At 41.1% G+C, this 18,174-nt stretch overlaps 3 protein-coding genes across 3 annotated transcripts; 1 reads left to right on the top strand and 2 right to left on the bottom strand.

The window, feature by feature from the left end:
- Window positions 1–481: 481 nt before the first annotated feature.
- LOC120420795 (UDP-glycosyltransferase UGT5-like) lies at window positions 482–2,278 on the top strand. Its single transcript, XM_039583910.1, has 2 exons — window positions 482–784; window positions 845–2,278. The coding sequence occupies exons 1-2, from the start codon at window positions 538–540 to the stop codon at window positions 2,161–2,163; spliced, it is 1,566 nt and encodes a 521-aa protein (XP_039439844.1). The 5' UTR covers window positions 482–537; the 3' UTR covers window positions 2,164–2,278.
- A 410-nt stretch (window positions 2,279–2,688) lies between these two features.
- Window positions 2,689–11,329, bottom strand: LOC120420747 (thioester-containing protein 1 allele S3-like). Its single transcript, XM_039583848.2, has 13 exons — window positions 11,120–11,329; window positions 7,403–7,583; window positions 6,984–7,346; window positions 6,598–6,925; window positions 6,241–6,539; window positions 6,084–6,181; window positions 5,641–5,896; window positions 5,372–5,584; window positions 5,272–5,314; window positions 4,797–5,216; window positions 4,449–4,742; window positions 2,968–4,392; window positions 2,689–2,906 (listed from the first exon to the last, which is right to left on the bottom strand). The coding sequence occupies exons 1-13, from the start codon at window positions 11,200–11,202 to the stop codon at window positions 2,806–2,808; spliced, it is 4,104 nt and encodes a 1,367-aa protein (XP_039439782.1). The 5' UTR covers window positions 11,203–11,329; the 3' UTR covers window positions 2,689–2,805.
- Window positions 11,330–12,666: 1,337 nt separating this feature from the next.
- On the bottom strand, window positions 12,667–18,070 carry LOC120420522 (thioester-containing protein 1 allele R1-like). Its single transcript, XM_039583594.2, has 12 exons — window positions 17,863–18,070; window positions 17,216–17,405; window positions 16,795–17,157; window positions 16,408–16,735; window positions 15,939–16,341; window positions 15,626–15,881; window positions 15,359–15,571; window positions 15,261–15,303; window positions 14,731–15,204; window positions 14,382–14,675; window positions 12,901–14,322; window positions 12,667–12,838 (listed from the first exon to the last, which is right to left on the bottom strand). The coding sequence occupies exons 1-12, from the start codon at window positions 17,961–17,963 to the stop codon at window positions 12,738–12,740; spliced, it is 4,188 nt and encodes a 1,395-aa protein (XP_039439528.1). The 5' UTR covers window positions 17,964–18,070; the 3' UTR covers window positions 12,667–12,737.
- Between the last annotated feature and the right edge of the window lie 104 nt (window positions 18,071–18,174).

Here is an 18,174-nt window from a genome sequence, read left to right as displayed (position 1 = left end):
AACAATTAATTTGATAATCGTATTTATAAATTTCCAAATATTTAAAAAAACGAAGTTGAGTTTATAGCTGTGGGCCACCATTGCTAGTACCAACCACTAGTGTCTTTCTTTTTATCGCCACTCTGGGCTCCTAAAGTATGGCACGGAGCGACGGCGCCGAATATCCTTATTTACACAAAGAATTTTAGAGCGCCCGCCACGGGATTCGAACCAGCGACCTCTGGATTGAATTATGAATATTTACAGCTTTCTAAATTCAATTAAGAATGTGAATTAATACAAAGCGTTTTCATGTTTTTTATTATTAGTTACTTATCAAAATAGCAATATTTGTTTGTGCAAATATTTGTTCCATTGAAAAGTCAAACACTTTGCTTCCGTGAGAGCACCCCGCCGCGACTTGAATAGAACACAATTTGTTTATTTTGTCGACTTCATTGATAAGGCCAATCAAACAACACTCGAAATCTCAGCTTTCTACCGCCACTCTCTCAGTCGTCATCTGAACGCGACCGGCACCACAAGTCACAAATCAAAATGAACGCCAAGGTGATAACCACGCTGCTGGTCTTCTTCTTGGTCGGTCAAGTTCAAAGCTACAAGATACTGTTTCTGGTTCCGTTTCCCGGTCCCAGCCACTGGCTGATGCTGAAGCACTTTATACGCGAGCTCACAGAAGTCCGTGGCCACGAGGTAACGTGCATCACGAGCTTCAAGTTTGGCGAACCGCTGAGCCGGTACCAGGAAGTGTTGATCGAGCCGGCTTATCCGATAAGGGAGAAGTGTAGGATGGTGTGATTGTGTCATGTGGTCTGAACTCATCGTTTTTTTTTTGTGATTACAGTTCCGCTGTCGGCGATCTTCAACACGGCAACCTACAGCAGTGACTACAACAATCTGTTCTTGTACTGGAAGATGGGGCTAGATACTAGTCGTTTTGCGTTGGAAAGCCAGGCTGTTCAGCAGTTCATCAAGCGAAATGACCTTTCGTTTGACCTTGTGGTGTCCGAGCAGTTCTTCCAGGAGAGTTGGCTAATGTTTGCGCACAAGTTCAATGCTCCCATCGTTACGATCAGCACTTACGGCTATTCGGACTTTATGGATCGAGCGATGGGAATCCTGACGCCATGGTCTTTTGTTCCTCACATGATTCTGGATTACGAGGATGACATGAACTTTCTCCAGAGGGCGTACAATGTGCTGGTGTCGTCGGTTGATTACGTGATCCGAGAGTTGTACTATCTCCCTCAACAAGATAAGCTAGCGAAGGAGTTTTTCGGTGATTTAGTACGTGAGCGTGGTCCGCTACCCAGCGTTCGAGAACTTGAAAAATCAATCTCAGTCATTTTGATCAACGCTCACCCTACGCTAACCAAACCTCGTCCTTCTACCGTTGGTTTAGTAAACATTGCTGGAGCACATATTAGACACCCAAAGCCGCTTCCAGAAGACCTACAGCGTTTTATGGATGGCGCCGAACACGGTGTAATCTACTTCTCCCTGGGAGCCTACCTTCAAAGCTCGGAAATCCCTCCAGCAAAACGAGCAACCCTCCTCAAAGTATTTTCCAACCTCAAGCAGCGAGTAATCTGGAAATTCGAAACGGACACCATCGAAGATGTACCCAAAAACGTAATGATCCGCAAATGGGCACCGCAGAACGACATCCTAGCGCACAAAAACGTCATCCTCTTCATCTCCCACGGGGGCCAGTTCGGCACCTTTGAATCCATGTATCACGGAGTCCCAACGCTGTTTATGCCCTTCTTTGGGGACCAACACCGGAACGCCCTCCGAGCGGTTCGCAGTGGCTACGCTGGCCACATGATGTTCCAGGACGTCACCGAGGAGTCATTTGGGGCACGCATTCGGCAGCTGATCGAGGATCGGACGTTCTACACCCGTGCCAAGGAGATATCCGCGCTGTTCCGGGATACCATCGTAGAACCCATGAACGAGTCCATCTACTGGATGGAGTACGTAGTGAGGCATAAGGGAGCGACACATTTGAAGTCGAAGGCGGTAAACTTGTCGATTGCGCAGTACCTGTCGCTTGATGTACTCGGAGCTGTAATGCTGGTCGTGGTGATTTTCTTCGCGGGTGTTAAGGTTTGCTGCTGCGGTAAAGTGGGACGTAAAGTTAACAAGAAGAAGACGCAGTAAATATTTGGTTTGAAATTTTAGGGGTTTTACAGATTTGTCTTCAATTTAGAGCAGACAATTAAGACAAAAAAATAATCAAAACACGTTGGTTAAAAAAAAGTACGCTTCAAATGAATTTGATTAGTTTGTTTTTACTTAAGTGCTAAACCTGTTAAGTGTCGCAAGACATTCTAAAAAAGAAATTGTTCGCTCTACAGTATAGCGTTCTCGATTGCGAGATTCCTACACGAAACTAAGTGTACGAAGGCTTGATTGTTAAGGCAATTATTGCAAACCTCTTTTTACACCTAAGCTTCCATCCATCCCGGGATTCTAACTGACGACCTTTGGATTGTGAGTCCAACTACCTACCAGCAACTCCACCGAGACAGGACCCAGGGAGACGACTCCTACACCTGGACTGAGCTAACGACCTTACCTCTAAGGCTAGACCGGGGCCAACATTTTCTTCCCCATCCGATGGAAGCAATATCTGAAATAAAATCTTGAACTTTCGAAGCTTATAAAAATTGGACAAATACAGAGTCTGGATCTTAAAAGCACATTTAATTCAAAATTAGCAGATAAACATACAGCATGTTTGTATTCATTTAAAAATTATGTTATATTCTACCAAATGATCGAGCTTCGGGACTAGACCTTCTATTGACACGACAGCGTTTCGCAGTCCTCATCCTCGCAAACATCGCAAACCTGCATCACCTTTCCTTCGTAGGACGCGATGGCAAAGCGATCCGAGTGTTCTGAAAGAAGCAAAAATTAATTTGAATCAGCATTCAAAATGGGCATTCCTTATTGATCTACCTCCTTCATCGTAATAATCGTACACGACCACGTGCGCCGGACGATGCAGGGCAACCTTGAAGTGGCGTTCGGCGGTCACTCCGAAGCAGTTGGGTTGGGCGTTCAAGCGAAGGTAGTACACCACGAGGGAGGTTCCTCCGAAGCGAAGCTCCGTCTTCTGGATGTTTCTTCCGATTGACAGATCCCGTACGGAGCTTTCGTCCGCCACGATACCACTGGGGAAGAACACTTCGACCAGCGCCATGTTGGAGTACTGGTAAGCTTCCCGGGCGATGAAGCTAACGCAGACGCTGAGTTCCTGACGGTAGTAGGTACTGTTTGGGAGAACATTGACCTCCAAGTTGAAGCTACTCTGCCGGTGGATGATGTTCTGGTTGTATTGGTAGGAAATTTGAAAGATTCCGGTTCCAACGCCAGTGACTTGAACGTTCACATTCCTTGTGGCACTGTCGAGTTCTAGTTCCTGAACTGCCAATTTGTGGCTATCGACGTCAAAGGTTAACACTTTTTCCGCCTTCGGTCGGACTGTGACTCTGTAGTCATTGTTATGGTAGGAAGCTTTAGCGGCAAACTGTGCCAACGCTTTTAGTCCTACAAAAGTATCCTGCGTGCTTCGATAACCTCCCTCACCGTACCGATGGGTAGTTAACCAACGCACTATTGGAGTGGCATCCACGATCATGTCGTGGGCAATGTACGACAAAACCGCATAACCTGCCGTTTCTACTCCATATGAAGCGGTGTTCCAGTGACGTGTGCCGGTAGTTTCGTCATAAGTCGATTTCTCTATAAGCTTGTCAAGAAATGGTTTGGAAATTCGACGATCTGGTACAAGAGACAGCGCGTACGCAGTGAGTGCCAAATCGTAAGAATTGTCTATGTTTTGCAGGTTGAATGTAAGATAATTGATAGTTTTTTGAATTTTTGCCTCATTTTGCAGTCTGACGTTTCCGGCTTCCAAAATAGCTGCCAGAACAAAAGCAGTAAGAGCAAAGCAGGAAGATCGTAACCCTCCTTGTATTGCCGCAGACCAAATAGATCCCACCTCTACAAATCTACCGTCGGGTTGTTGTTTACTCAATAGCCAACGATAAGCTTGTTCGATTACGTTCGTATCGATACTAATGTACTTGCTAGCCACTTTAAACGATTGCGCTACAAATGCCGTCAAAAAAGTACCTCCACTTCTTCCGTGGAACACGGAAAATGATCCGTCGCTGTTTCTATACCTTAGCAGATTTTGGTAACCTCTCTTTAGGTTTTCAATGGCCTTCGATTCAATTTCCTTGCTTATTGTCTTAGTTTCCGACAGGTAGTCTAATATCACCACGTTCGGTACAAATTTCATCATATTTTGTTCACCACATCCGCAAGGTAGCTGTATAAGGGAATCCAAATTTTTAACGACACACCCCAATAAATCAGCTGTCAAAAGAAAGTGATTAAAAATGTTATCCCTAAGCTATAATTCATCAACTCACGATCAAGCGTAAACTTGATAAACACCGATCCCTCGTCAACGTTCCGCGGAATATCGATCGCGATATCGTAACTTGCCGAGCGCTGCTTCGTAAGATCAACGAACCTCGCCTCGTTCCGCCGGATCAGATGACTCTCGGGAATCACGCGCAGGATGTGCTCCACGGAATCTGCCTTCAGCGCATTGACGGCCTCGATTTTAATTGCAATTTCACCCAGCTTTCTAGCCTTGATCAGGAACGAAACCGCGTGGCCATCGTTCGCGGGAACGAAAACCGCTTTCGTCCGTCGGGTGTCTGGAAAAGAGTGTTCTTGAATACCGCACTTAACAATTGGAAGCAACTTCTTACCATCACCTGAAGATTTTTCCACAAACTCAAATTCGTTGTTTTTGTTGAACAGTGTCACACTCGTTGTCAGCGGGCTTCCGAGAAAATTGAACACAGTCACTCGAATGACTGCCACTTCATCACGTTTGATCGAGTACGGTAGATTGGCAACGATGTAAAATGGCTGGTCTACGGTGAACATACGCGGCTGATTTATGATTCCTAGTCCCAGCGTTGGGCTCAGGGCAAATCCTGTGACGAGCCACGACGTGACCGTATCGGGAACCACCGACTCGATGGTCATTGAGGTGCTTCGCCCATCCAGGGTGTAGTTGCGCCAGAACCATGTTTCGGGAAACACTGTTCGAATCTGAATTGCGTGCTGTGGCCTTCTACTGTCTACGGATCGTCTGGATCGGGAATGGAGAACGTAAGCGTAAGCTGGAAAGTAAGGCAAGGTTAGTTTTTTTGATAAACTTTATTTTACAAGACTTACGTGAATCTACTTCAGAGGTCGTCCGTAAAAACAATCCCAATGTCTGAAAATAAGCCATATTTAATTTTAAAGCAGCTTTCATTTAAAATGTCACAATTACGGAGAACGGGTCCAGCTCATCCACGTGTATTGCACTGTATTGATCTAGTTCAGAAAAAACGTCGGCTCTAGTGAACAGGTGACCATCGTGACCTAAATGAAGAACACTCTGATCTATTCCGTGAAACGCCACATACGAGTCTTTCACCGCACGCAGATCTACGTAGACATCCTGGCCCGGATTGTAATTATCGCTGTCGAGGAAGAATTCAAACTGAAACATATCTTATTAGCAAATAATGTTTCAAACAACATTTTTTAACGACTCACATCATTATTGAAAACGTCAAAATCCAAATGAAGCACATCGTAAATCAAATAGTCCCGACTGATGTGGGAAATTATTAGCTTGGCTTGGGGTGCCATTTCGGCCAGCAGCTTGTACCGGAAGGAGTACTTTTTCTTGTTCATGACATTCACGTGCCCAGCATCGATGATGCGGCCCCGCGCCACAAAGGTGTACGAAAAATGTTTGAAACGTTCCGTGCAGGATACTTCAAACACCACTTCCTTGTTTGGACGCACTCTGGAAATGATTAAATGGTTATTTGTTGCTGGATCTTGATTGTAAAAAATAAAATAACTAAAAAATATCATAACATTAACCTTAATATTTTGTGTTGTTAAAACTGAAGAGAGAGGATTCCAAATCATTTTTTTTTTAATTTTAAAGTATTGGTTGGTTTGGCTGAGTAGAAAATAATAATACTTACTTGTATCTTTTATCATTCAATGTCACTGTAATATACTGATGACTCAATGACTGAGCCGCATATATTTCCTCTTCAAACTCTGAACCTTCATACTTAACCTGAAATTTACTAGAAATAATACAAAATGCACTACATATGCATAATTTAAATCACCCACCTGCAATTGAAACGATATTGCCGAACTTGGTGGAACAATTTTCAACGTAATCACACCCATGTCATCGGGTTCGCGTTCAAAAGCTAGCTCATCCTCACCATCCTCAAAATAATCTCCATCGAATAAAATTTCAATTGTTGCTAACTTTCCACCTCTAGCCGGCGTTCCGTAATGATCCTTGATAGCAAACTGCAAGGTGAACATTTTCCCGGGTTCAAACATCGGCTCCGAGGGGACTACCGAAATTGTGTATTTGTTGCGATACACAGGAATGGCTTCCACGATGGTTTCGGTTTTGTCTAGAATAAATTTTAGTGCATTATTGTTTAGTTTACTTACTTAACGACGGAAAATTACTTGAAAATGTCTCCAACACACTAACTCTAGCAAAAACGTGGGTAACGTCACTGTCTCCATCGACTTCCAGTTCCTCCTTCAACTGGAACTCAACTGTTGATTGCGCCTTGATATGCCCGGAATAGGTGTGGTCAGGTCTCCTCTTATTGATATCATTCAGGAACAAATCGACCACAAGGTTCCCTTCCACCTGATTTCCCGACATGAACGCAGTTGCAACGTCTAGTTTGATTCGCTTATCTTTCACCAACAGCAACTCAGCAGGGTGCACTATTATGGAGAATTTTGGTAACGTGTACTCCTTCAACTCGATTTCTTTCGAGATTTGCTAAAAATGAATAATTTATTTTGATGATGAAATTAAAACAAAATAAAAAACCACATACGCTGCTTCCAGTGGTCACAACCAAATTCCACGTCCCTAGTTCAGGCGCCGATGCAAGCTGCACACTGGACTCGAAAACTCCCTTGTACAACATCCCGAACGGCCAACGATTTATCATGTTTCCCCTGGGATCATACAGAGTCACACTCACAGACTTTATGCTAGTCGCAGGTCGAGTATTCTCATCGACCACGACCACTCTGAACCGCAGAACATCGCCCGGTTTGTACACAGGTTTATCCAACTGAATAAACACGGACTCCGTTTTGCTGTGGTAGTGAAGATCCACTTCTTCTTGGAAATCACCGTCAGCGTCGATTCCTCTAATCAGGACTTTGTACTCACCCTCGGGGATATTTCCCACCTAACAGACAAGCAAGATTAAAACTTCACAGTCAAGCCAGTTTCTACAACGCATACCTGAAGTGAGGCAGATTTTCCAGATCTGCGGGGTACCATGACGTTGGTTTCGTTGAGAATCGAATCATCGTTAGAGTTCATCAGCACAACATCGAACTGGGCATTACGAGACAGGGAGTTGGCGAAGGATACCGTAAATGGGGCGTACGGTCGGATTACATTTGGTCCAATTACCGACAGTCTGAATTTGAAAAAAATTGAGCATAAATGAGTATAGAGTAGTACACTACAATTTATATTTTTCAGTTGGATATATCAAAGAAGCAATTTTGCATAATGAGTAGAGTGTAACAAAAGTGACTTTTTGGCGGGCATTCAGGGGTTTGTTCTGGTGGGCATACTTAGCTTAAATCCCAAATATAAGCTTGATTGGACGTTACATAAGCTGGCGTTTTGCATTTGAATTTTAAATATGATTAAACCCGTAAAAAGAGATTTTTTCAAAAATATTATTTTCGAGGCACTTTGGCCTCTAAAGCGTTTTTGCACGCCCGATCCTTGCGCATCTATTGGTATAAATAACATTGAAGTTTGGAGCATCCTTGTGCTCGTTACAGACATTAAAAATTCGGCATTTTTTTCGAAACATCGTCGCGGAAAAAAAGATAGGGTATTTTAACCATTAGTGGACCCCCTAGTAGAGCCGAAGCACATTTTTCACAAATTTTCAATATTTTAAGCACTTTTTCATAACCCTTTCAACAAAATAATGGAATCTGGAGTGTTTTGAACAATTTTGAGTATTTGTTTCATCAGTTTTTTGTTTTGGAGCAGAAAAATAGCCATTTGAAAAAAAAGTTTTTTTTGCCTGTTATGGACCCCCATTTCCTATAGTGGACCCGGGTCCATAATCCGATTGTGGACCCGGGTCCACTATAGGCAAACTGTTATTTTTATACCTAATTTAACCGATTTTGATGTTTTGATGCATTGTGTAGGTCTAATGATAGATATAATGAATAAAAGATGGATTTTGCTCACTTTTCATCATGAACAAATATGTTTTGTTAACAAATTTGGCTTTAAACAGCAAAAAAAAAACCTAACAGAAATTTAAACACATTTATTTCCGAAAAAGATCAGAGAAAACGTTTAAAAAACCACTGTAAACATACAAATAATTTAAAAAAGTAATTTTGATGCAATTTTTTCCATATTAATTACATAAATGATTGACCGAAACTAAACAATAGATTTGTTTACAGTTGCTGATAAAACCACGCATGTTTGTTTAAAAATAATATTTTGTTATTGATTTATTATTATAAAATATCATTTCAAACTGCAACTATGATGCTTCAGTTAAGTACCATTAACTAAAGTTTTGATTAATTATAAATTATTTCAGATTCAGCATATTTGGTACTTTTAACATGAAAACAGCTATATTTATACTCATAATTGAAAAAAAATATGCTTTTAGGTTGATTACAACAAGCATTTATTGTATGTTTAAGAGAAACTTTTGCTTAAATACACAGTTTTCTTTATTTTTGTAAGTTAAATTAACAGGGGTCCACTTTTGGAAAAGTTTGGATTTTCGTTGTCCTATATTGGACAAAAACATGCTTGAAATTGTGATTTTATTGATTTTTTCATCAAAAACCCTTCAGAGGGTCCACTATAGGAAAGGGGTCCACTAATGGATAACGTACCCTATGCGATTTTGCTTTGAACGATTTTTCGAAAAAATGGTTTTCACCTGCCGGAGGTCCTGAATTTTGTCAGTGCCTTTGTCGAAGTACAGCAGGTACAGTACCGGTGGTTTCCTTCGAGAGTATACTTTTATTTCGCGTGGTGCCGGTTTTGAGTCCCGATTTTCGTACGTGAAATACTTTAGGTTGTCGGCCTCGAATATCGCCAACGTCTTGATAAAGTGCACTTTGTCCAATGCAAGCACCGCCACTTTCGTCACCTTGGTGAAATATTGAACTTCTGACGGTATCAATAAATCGTCCACGGTGGCTGCTAGCGTGTCAACGGCGGCCTGTCTCTCGCCCGAGGCAGAGAACTTGCAAGTAACTATTTTTGCCTTCTTTGCATCGTCTGCCAGTGTCATTGTTCGCCTGCTGAGTTGAGCTTTTGTCGTCGTCGTCGCTATCAGACAGCATATCGAACGAGTTTGTTGTGGGTTGCTGTTCCAACTGCTGCTTGTTCTTGCTGGTATGTCCACGTGTCCGAACGGGGCTCCTGGTGACGATTTGATGGCGTACTTGAAATTCCGAAAAAACGTATTTTTCATCGAAAAAAACACAACTAATTTTTTTAAAACTCTGCAATTTTCCATTACTTAACTGTAGAAATTTTTGGAACATGTCAATTTTAGGTAAATTTAATGTACCTACTTTTCGAATCTACATTAACCCAGAAGGGTCATTTTTTCATTAAGAACAAAATTTTTCATTTTAAAATTTCGGGTTTTTTCTAACCTTGCAGGGTTATTTTTTAGAGTGTAACAATGTTCTACAAAGAGCAGACAATTACAAAAATTTTGATATATAAACATAAGGGGTTTGCCTGTAAACATCACGAGTTATCGCGATTTTACGAAAAGATGTTTTGAAAAAGTTATTTTTAGTGTTTCTCGTCTGTCGCGGGTGACGCTGAACGGCCGTTATCGACACAAGCAACTTTTTCAAAACTTTTTTTTCATAAAGTCGTGATAACTCGTGATGGTTCTAAGCAAACCCCTCATGTTTATAAATCAATTTTGTTTGCAATTGTCTGCTCTACAACTTTGTACAAAATTGTTACACTCTAAAAAATAACCCTGCAAAGTTAGAAAAAACGCAATTGGGTACTAAAGCCCCATGTCAATTTTTATGTACAACGGTAAAAAACACGATTAAAAACCATTTTTGATCATTTTTTTTCATTTTAATGCAAATTTTTTTTTTTACAAGACAACATTTTTTCGATGGATCAACCATGGTCCCCTTGGAACGAGCTGTCAAGTAGGAGCTTTTCTGTCAAGAAGGACCGCGAGGATAATTTTTCAAAATTGATTTAAAAAACCATTTTAAACTCTTTGTGGTCGTACAAAGGGTCATTGTACTCAGAAAAATAAGCTTTATCGCTGTAAACAATAATATTAGCATTCTAAGCTTCATTTTAGGACCCAATTGTAAAATGAAATTTATTGTTCTAAATGAAAAAATGACCCTTCTGGGTTAAAATAGATTCAATAATACAAAAAATTTCCCATAAAATGACATCTTTTAATTTTTTCTACAGTTGAGTAACGAACAATGGCAGAGTTTTTAACACCTTTTCAGTGTTTCTTTCGATGAAAAATAAGTTTTTTTTTCGGAATTTTGAGCACGTCATCAAATCGGGCGTCAAATTGTACATAAAAGTCCCTTTGACACCAAATTTCTATCTCATCTCCGTTTCAGGCTGCAAATTATGGAAAAACACCTCTTTTTTCGCATGTTCAAAATTGAAAGGGGTCATTAAATTAAATTAAGTTATTATTTCTAAAAATCTTGTTGTTGAGTTTTACTTTTTTTAAAGCAGTAGATCGATATTTTTTTTTAATAATCGCTATAATTTTGATCAGGTTTATGATCTCTTGAAGCACATGAACGAAAAAGTTATGAATGAATTAATGAATGAATGCATGAATGAAAGAAAGCATATAATGAAGATTAAAAAATCATCACTAAATGTGTAGCCACTACTGCCAGTTAAAACCATGTTGGATAGTCTCATACTAACCCTTGACCATGGCCTAATCCGATCCAAGCAGCACAACCAAGCAGGATTTGGCCGATCCTCCTGACGCTCCAAGAAACCGCCATTGGTTCTCCGTTTTTTTTAGTCACTTTTCACTTTGTTTACTTTGTGGCTACTTTCACTAGCAGGTGATTCCGCTTGCCATTCTACTTGGTCTACTATTCACGACGCTTTGCGTTCTACTGAATGGGCTAGGGGACTCCTCGTGGGCTTCTTATATCTTACTTATCACAGCAATGGTACACTTTTCAAACAATGAAATTTATGACATGTGAGATAATTTCATTGGCAAAAAATTGCGGCAGTAGAGCAATGTAATATTATTTGCTAGTTTATGAAAAATGGTATGGAAAAAGAAACTGTATCCTTAAATTGATAATAATTTAATGCATCAAAAAGATAAAAATTAAAAAAAGCAATAAACTCTTGACGCGTACTGTAGATTCCACACCGTGGTCACATGTTTCCGGTACAGGTGAAATTAAATGCGATGAATCTGTTCAAGACTGTGGCAGATAAAGAGCAGGAAGATAAGTGCCGCTCTATCAATCGTATACCAGTATGACACAGAAATCCGATAAGTTTATGATAGCTGTACTTTTGGGCGTGAGATAGAATTAACATATGACTAACTTTCCAGGAATTTCTTTTCTTTCGTCCAAAATTTTTGTTTTTTGAATTAGCTACCACTTTTTCACTTAATTATGACCAACATTAGAGCCAAGGATGTGGATTATTTAGAAAAAGTAACACTCTTGAAAAATACCTATTTTTAAACTGTCTTTTTCCACAAAAAACATAAACACTCAAAAATGTATTTAAGTTTATTTATGAAAATATTTAGTTCGAAGAGTTGCAAAAATCTTGTACAAATATAAATTAGGGTCTGTGCAATTCGAACCAATAGATGTTGACATATAATCAAGGTCCAAGCAATGTGCAATGAGTTTTCTTCCATTCCAAGTGCTTTAAAGTGCTTTCCAATCAGCTTCCATTTTTCAACTTACAATATCTCGGTAACTGTCGGTTCAATTTTCAATCTTGAAAATGAAACCTTTGTGAAATCAAACTATGTTTCGAATAAAATAATATTTTAAGTAGAACTCTAAATTTTTCAAATGGCTATACACATATTTCACGCTTTTCTTATGACGCTATTAAAAAATGCAGGAGGGATGGGGGTTTGTGACGAATTTAATTTTGTACGGAAAAATACATCGAGAGGGGAGGGTTAGTCAAAAATCATCGAAAATTCTACGTAACTTTAAAGTTTATTTAATTCAACTCAATTCGGTTTTATTGGTGAATAATCAAGATACAATGAGTTATTTTTAAGTGCATAACATCAAATCCATTTTGGAACAATTATTTCTTTAACTAAGGCACTAGTAAGAGCAAGAAAAAAAAACTTTGATATTTTAAAGTTAAATTATTTCCACAAAGTGATTTTTTTATTTTCAATTTTAAGTGGGATAAATATGCAATTCTGGGCAGCTTGGCGATGAAGCAAAAGGAATACAAATACATATTTTGTAATATCTTTTATTATATTTGATCAGTGTTTTATCACATTCATGAATCACTCTTTTACTTCTCCAACCTAGGGACACGACAGTGTCTCACAGTCCTCGTCGTCACAAACATCGCACATTTGCATCACCTTGCCTTCGTAGGTCGCAATGGCGAAACGATCGGATTGGGCTGAAAAAAAAAATCAGATTATTTTAAAGCTCAGAGATGTAAACCCGCAGGAGCTACTGTACCTCCATTATCGTAATAGTCATACACGACCACGTGGGCCGGGCGATGCAGGGCAACTTTAAAGTGGCGTTCGGCGGTCACTCCGAAGCAGTTGGGTTGGGCGTTCAAGCGAATGTAGTACACCACGAGGGAGGTTCCCCCGAATCGAAGTTCCGTCTTCTTAATGTTTCTTCCGATTGACAGATCCCGTACGGAATTTTTTTCCGCCACGAGGCCACTGGGGAAGAACACCTCCACCAGGGCCATGTTTGAGTACTCATACGCTTCTTTGGCGTTGAAGCTTACGCACACGTTGAGTTCTTGGCGATAGTAGGTGCTGTTGGGTAGCAGGTTGACCTCCAGGTTGAAGCTGGATTTCTCCACTACGATGTTCTGGTAGTATTGGTAGGAAATTTGGAAGATTCCTGCTCCCTTTCCTAAAAGTTCTACTTGTACCTTTCTGGTGGCACTTTCCAGATCTTGCTTCAGTGTGTTCAACGATTGGGAGTCCACATCAAACAGGTACATTTTGTCACGCTTGGGAATCACAACCACTCGGTAATCGTTCCGGTGGGTCGATACTCGTGCAGAAAACTTGGCCATCGCTTTCAGAGCAACGAATGTGTCCTGTGTGGACATGAATCCACCCCGGTCGTAACGTTGAGTGGTTAGCCACCGCATTATGGGTGTTGCATCGGGCACCAAACCATGCTCGATGTAAGAAAGCAGAGCATATCCGGCAATTTCTACACCAAGCGAACGATAGCTCCATGAACGTGTTCCAGTTGCCTCGTCGTATTGGGAGAATTCGACGAGTTTATCCAAAAACGGCAAGGACTCGTTACGATCCTTCAATGATATAGCATAGGTAGCCAAAGCCAAATCATATGGGTTGTTAATAGAGTCCAGCTTCGCGGTAAGATAATCGGCTGATTTTTGTAAAATCTCCCAACGTTCCCCGCTCACACTTTTTGACTCCAGCAAGGCAATCAGAACGTACGCCGTCAGTGAAAAGCAAGATGTTTCTAGACCTCCTTGCATATCTACGTGTATGATATCTCCAATTTCTACGAATCTACCGTCCGGTTGTTGCGTTTGTACCAACCAATCTAATGCACCTTCAATTACGTGCTCGTCTATGTGAATGTATTTGCTGGCAATTGCAAATGATTTGGCCACGAAAGCCGTCAAAAATACACATCCCCTCATTTCTGGAAAAACGGCGAACGAATTGTCCGACAACTTGTAATTTAGTTGATTCTCATAACCTCTGGTTAGTTTGGAGATCAGGTCCGAATAAAGTTCCTCTTTAATCGTTCTAGTTTCATACATGTAGTCCAGCACTACTATGTTCGGCACGAGTTGAATCATGTTCTGTTCGCCGCATCCACACGGAAGACTTATTAATGACTCGAGGTTCTCTACAACCGAGCCGAAAATATCAGCTGGAATAAAAAAGCACATTTTAAATAGTTCGATAAGTTCCAGGGTTACTAAAACATACGGTCCAAGATAAACTTAACGCTTACGGATCCTTCATCGACGTTGCGTGGAATGTTGATACTGATATCGAATTTCTGGTAATTTGTCTCCGAAAGGTCAATGTACCTGGCCTCATTCAGTTCATGCAAGTGACTTTCAGGAACAACACGTAGTATGTGCTCTACCGAATCAGATTTAAGCGTATTGACGGCTTCGAACTTGATGGCGATTTCTCCCAATTTTTTCGCTTTGATCATGAACGATACAGATTTGCCGTTATTTGCCGGCACGATAACTGGCTTGGTTCGACGGGTAACTAAAATGGGGATTTTTCAAATCAATCGTCCAGCACGATAAAACAAGCATCTTACCGTGAGTTTCCACAGCTCTCACGTTCATATCGGACAGCGTGACATCTGTTGCCGACTCAAATTCAACATAGTTATCGACAAACTCAATTTCGTCGTTCTTGTTGAACAGTGTTACATCCGATGTCAAAGTGGTCCCCAGAAAGTTAAACACGGTTACCTGAATCACCACCACTTCATCGCGCTTTATCGAGTACGGTAGATCGGCGATAATGTAGAAGGGTTGATTTACTGTAAACACCCGTGGCTGCTTCATTACGCCCAGGCCTAGCGTGGGACTAAGCGCGAATCCATCGACCATCCACGACGTGACCGTATCGGGCACAACAGATTCAATCGTCATGAATGATCTTTTACCATCCATGGAGTAGTTTGTCCACAGCCACGTTTCCGGAAAGACGGTTCGAATCTGCGTCGGTGCCTTGTCGATCTTTTCCGATGATCTTGAGGATCTCGAATGGTGGTTTCGTGCGTATGCTGTAAGCAGAACCTGTTAAAATTTTCATTTTGTCATAAGGAGGATGTATTCTCACCAAAATCTACCGCAGCTGTACTCCTAACAAACAAACCCATGTCCTGAAATGCAAAGTTGATCAAACTACTAACTTTAACAGTCACTTGATTGACTCACATTGAAGGGTTCAAACTCGTCCGACTCTCCCACGCCATACTGTTTCAAGTCACGCAATACATCGTCCTGCGTGAACGCATGTCCGTTACGGCCCAGGTGCAGAACACTCTGATCGATCGCGTGGAACGCTACGTACGAGTCGTTGGCTGCCTGCAGGTCCACGTATATGTCTTGTCCAGGCAGGTAGTCGTCATCGTCCAGGCTGAACTCGAACTGGAAAGTGGCAAATTTAAAAATCTGTCACACTGTTGATATCGATAAACTCACGTGATTGCTGAACATGTCAAAGTGCAGCTCCAGGTCGTCAAAAATGAGAAAGTTTTTCGAGGTGTACGTGACGATCAGCTTCGCTTTGGGCGCCATCTGCGGGAGCAGTCTGTACCGGAAGGAGTACCGTTTCTTGTTCGCTACGTTAACGTGGCCCGAGTCGATGATGCTTCCGCGTGCCCAGAACGTGTAGGCAAAGTGGCTCATCCGTTCGGTGCAGGAGATCTCGAACAGCACTTCCCGATTGGGGCGCACTCTGGATGGAAGGAAGAACGTTGATAAGGGACATTGTAGGTTTTGATCAATCACTCACTTGTAACGATTTTCGTTCAAAGTTACAGTTATAAACTGGTTGCTCTCTGACTGTGCAGCGTAAATTTCCTCAAAGTTGTCATACACGATGGAATCATAGGTGATCTCCATTTGGAAAGATATTGCCGTCCTCGGCGGTACGATGTCTACCGTTATTATTCCTTTAGAGTCTGTTTCCTTCAGTAGTGAAATTTCGTAGCTTTCTTCACCAGACTCATCACCATCGTAAATTATTTTTATTGTGGCAGATTGTCCATCACTAGCGGGAATTCCATTGTGATCCTGTACGATCAACTGCAACGAGAACAGACTTCCTGGGCTAAACAAAGGGTCAGATTTGACCACCGAAATTGTGTTAGGATATCGATGCACTGGAATTCTCTCGACGATAGATTCAGTTCGATCTGGAAAATTTATGAATTGTAGCACGTTCAAATTCATTTTGAAATTTTAAGGTTGTAGGTACTCACTCGTGAAAGTTTCCGTGACGTTGACTCGGGCAAATACGAACGTTACATCACTATCACTTTCCACCTCCAGCTCGTCATTCAAGCGGAACTCAACCGTAGTTTGTCCTTCGATACGTTTTGTAGTGAAATAATCCGGCCTTCGTTTGCTAGCATCGTCCACAAACAGGTCCACCGTGAGGGATCCCTCCAGTGGCTTTCCCGAGGTGTAAGCTGTCTCGACGACCAGTACGATTCGTTTCTCCGTGACCAGCAATGCCCGTTGGGGATACACCTTCACGTGATATTTGGGCAGTACGTACTCTCGAAGCTCGAGTGACTTTGACGCTTTCTGAAAAGTGAAATTCTAGAAAACCAAGCTTTTCAACAATCATCAATCCTAAATCCTACACTTCTTCCAGCTATCACTGTAAAGCTCCACAGCCCTAGCGTGGGTGACGACGCCAGTTGAACCTGGGACTCAAACACTCCATGCTGAAGCTTTCCGAACGGCCATCGCCTAATTGAGTTCCCATTGGCATCGGAAAGGGTCACATTTACAGTTTTAATATCAGCCGCCGGTCTCGTGTTCACGTCTACCACGACGATCCGGAACTTGAGCACATCACCAGGCTTGTAGACCGGTTTGTCCAGCAAAATGAAAATTGATTCCGTTTTTCCATCGTACGCGAGATCAATTTCTTCGTTGAATGGAATACCCACATCTTTGCTTCGAACCAACACTTTGTAGTTGCCCTTTGCAATGTTCCCAACCTGTTTGAAGAAAACTTTAAAGTGACAAGTAACAAATTTGAACCGCAATCGTCGTCACCTCGAACGAAACTGATTTCCCGGTCCGTCTCGACACAATCGCGCTGATAGTTTGGTTTATGGCCAATTTACAACCAATAGGTCCTCCCTGCAGCGTAACGTCCACGGGTGCATGGCACGGAAAAGAATTTGTGAACGAGATCGAGTACGGTGTGTTTGGTCGGATCGTGTTTGGTCCAATAGCTGAGAATCTGGGAGATTAAATTAGTATACATTTCATTGACTGCTGGAAAATTCTCCAAAAATGATTTCAGTAAGAGTGCATAGATTTATTGAAAATTAAAATAACCGAATTCCATACCAAACTTTATCTGATGAACAAATGGGAAAAATATCAACCACCAATTTAGATTTAATTCACCAGAAATTTTGATGGTACCTATATTTGTTTTATACAAATTTTACAGATTTTTAAACTGATGGTTTCGACTGTAAGAAACCAATTAAAATGAGTGTCCAATAATGTTGAATGAAAGAAATAACTGCTAGAATGATATGTTGTCTCTTTAATGAAAAATATATAAATTGCATGATTTTTTTATTCATAAATCAGTAGTTTAAAAAGTAATGGAAATTAAACCACTAAAATTCGAATGAATTCTACCTAAATCGGTAAAAAACAACCCTAAAGGCAATATGGCGACTTACCCTTGTCCTTTGCAATACCCAATGAAACAAATACCTAGGATCAGTAGCTCTAAAACCCACATCATCCAACGATTTGTCACAAATCGAGTTACTAAACTCATTTTGTCGCGAAAAAACTAAACTATTTTCCAATGTAACTTTGTTTTAACGATGCACTGTGTAAAACTGTAGCACTCTATGAGCAGCTTCGCGAACTGCACTGAATTCGAATGGTCAGTTGGATGCCTATTTAATTTCTTTCTTATCAAAGAGATGGTCAACTGTTTCAAGTGGACCTGTGTGGATACTAAGCTCAAATAAGTTGTTATGCAA

The sequence above is a fragment of the Culex pipiens genome, chromosome 2, assembly GCF_016801865.2.
Source record: "Culex pipiens pallens isolate TS chromosome 2, TS_CPP_V2, whole genome shotgun sequence".
Classification (NCBI taxonomy): Eukaryota; Metazoa; Arthropoda; class Insecta; order Diptera; family Culicidae; genus Culex; species Culex pipiens.
Note: the sequence above shows the minus strand (reverse complement) of the source record. Positions and strands in the feature narration are given on the sequence as shown.

Excerpts from the sequence above, each read along its gene's own strand:
- LOC120420522 (XM_039583594.2), bottom strand. The coding sequence starts at position 17,963 with ATGAGTTTAGTAACTCGATTTGTGACAAATCGTTGGATGATGTGGGTT. Across the intron at positions 16,736-16,794 it reads CAGTGATAGCTGGAAGAAGT|AAAGCGTCAAAGTCACTCGA; the intron begins GTAGGATTTAGG and ends TTCACTTTTCAG. Across the intron at positions 15,572-15,625 it reads TTGACATGTTCAGCAATCAC|TTCGAGTTCAGCCTGGACGA; the intron begins GTGAGTTTATCG and ends GCCACTTTCCAG.
- LOC120420747 (XM_039583848.2), bottom strand. The coding sequence starts at position 11,202 with ATGGCGGTTTCTTGGAGCGTCAGGAGGATCGGCCAAATCCTGCTTGGT. Across the intron at positions 7,347-7,402 it reads GAAAATCTGCCTCACTTCAG|GTGGGAAATATCCCCGAGGG; the intron begins GTATGCGTTGTA and ends CTTGTCTGTTAG. Across the intron at positions 5,585-5,640 it reads TTGACGTTTTCAATAATGAT|TTTGAATTCTTCCTCGACAG; the intron begins GTGAGTCGTTAA and ends GATATGTTTCAG.
- LOC120420795 (XM_039583910.1), top strand. The coding sequence starts at position 538 with ATGAACGCCAAGGTGATAACCACGCTGCTGGTCTTCTTCTTGGTCGGT. Across the intron at positions 785-844 it reads TTATCCGATAAGGGAGAAGT|TTCCGCTGTCGGCGATCTTC; the intron begins GTAGGATGGTGT and ends TTGTGATTACAG.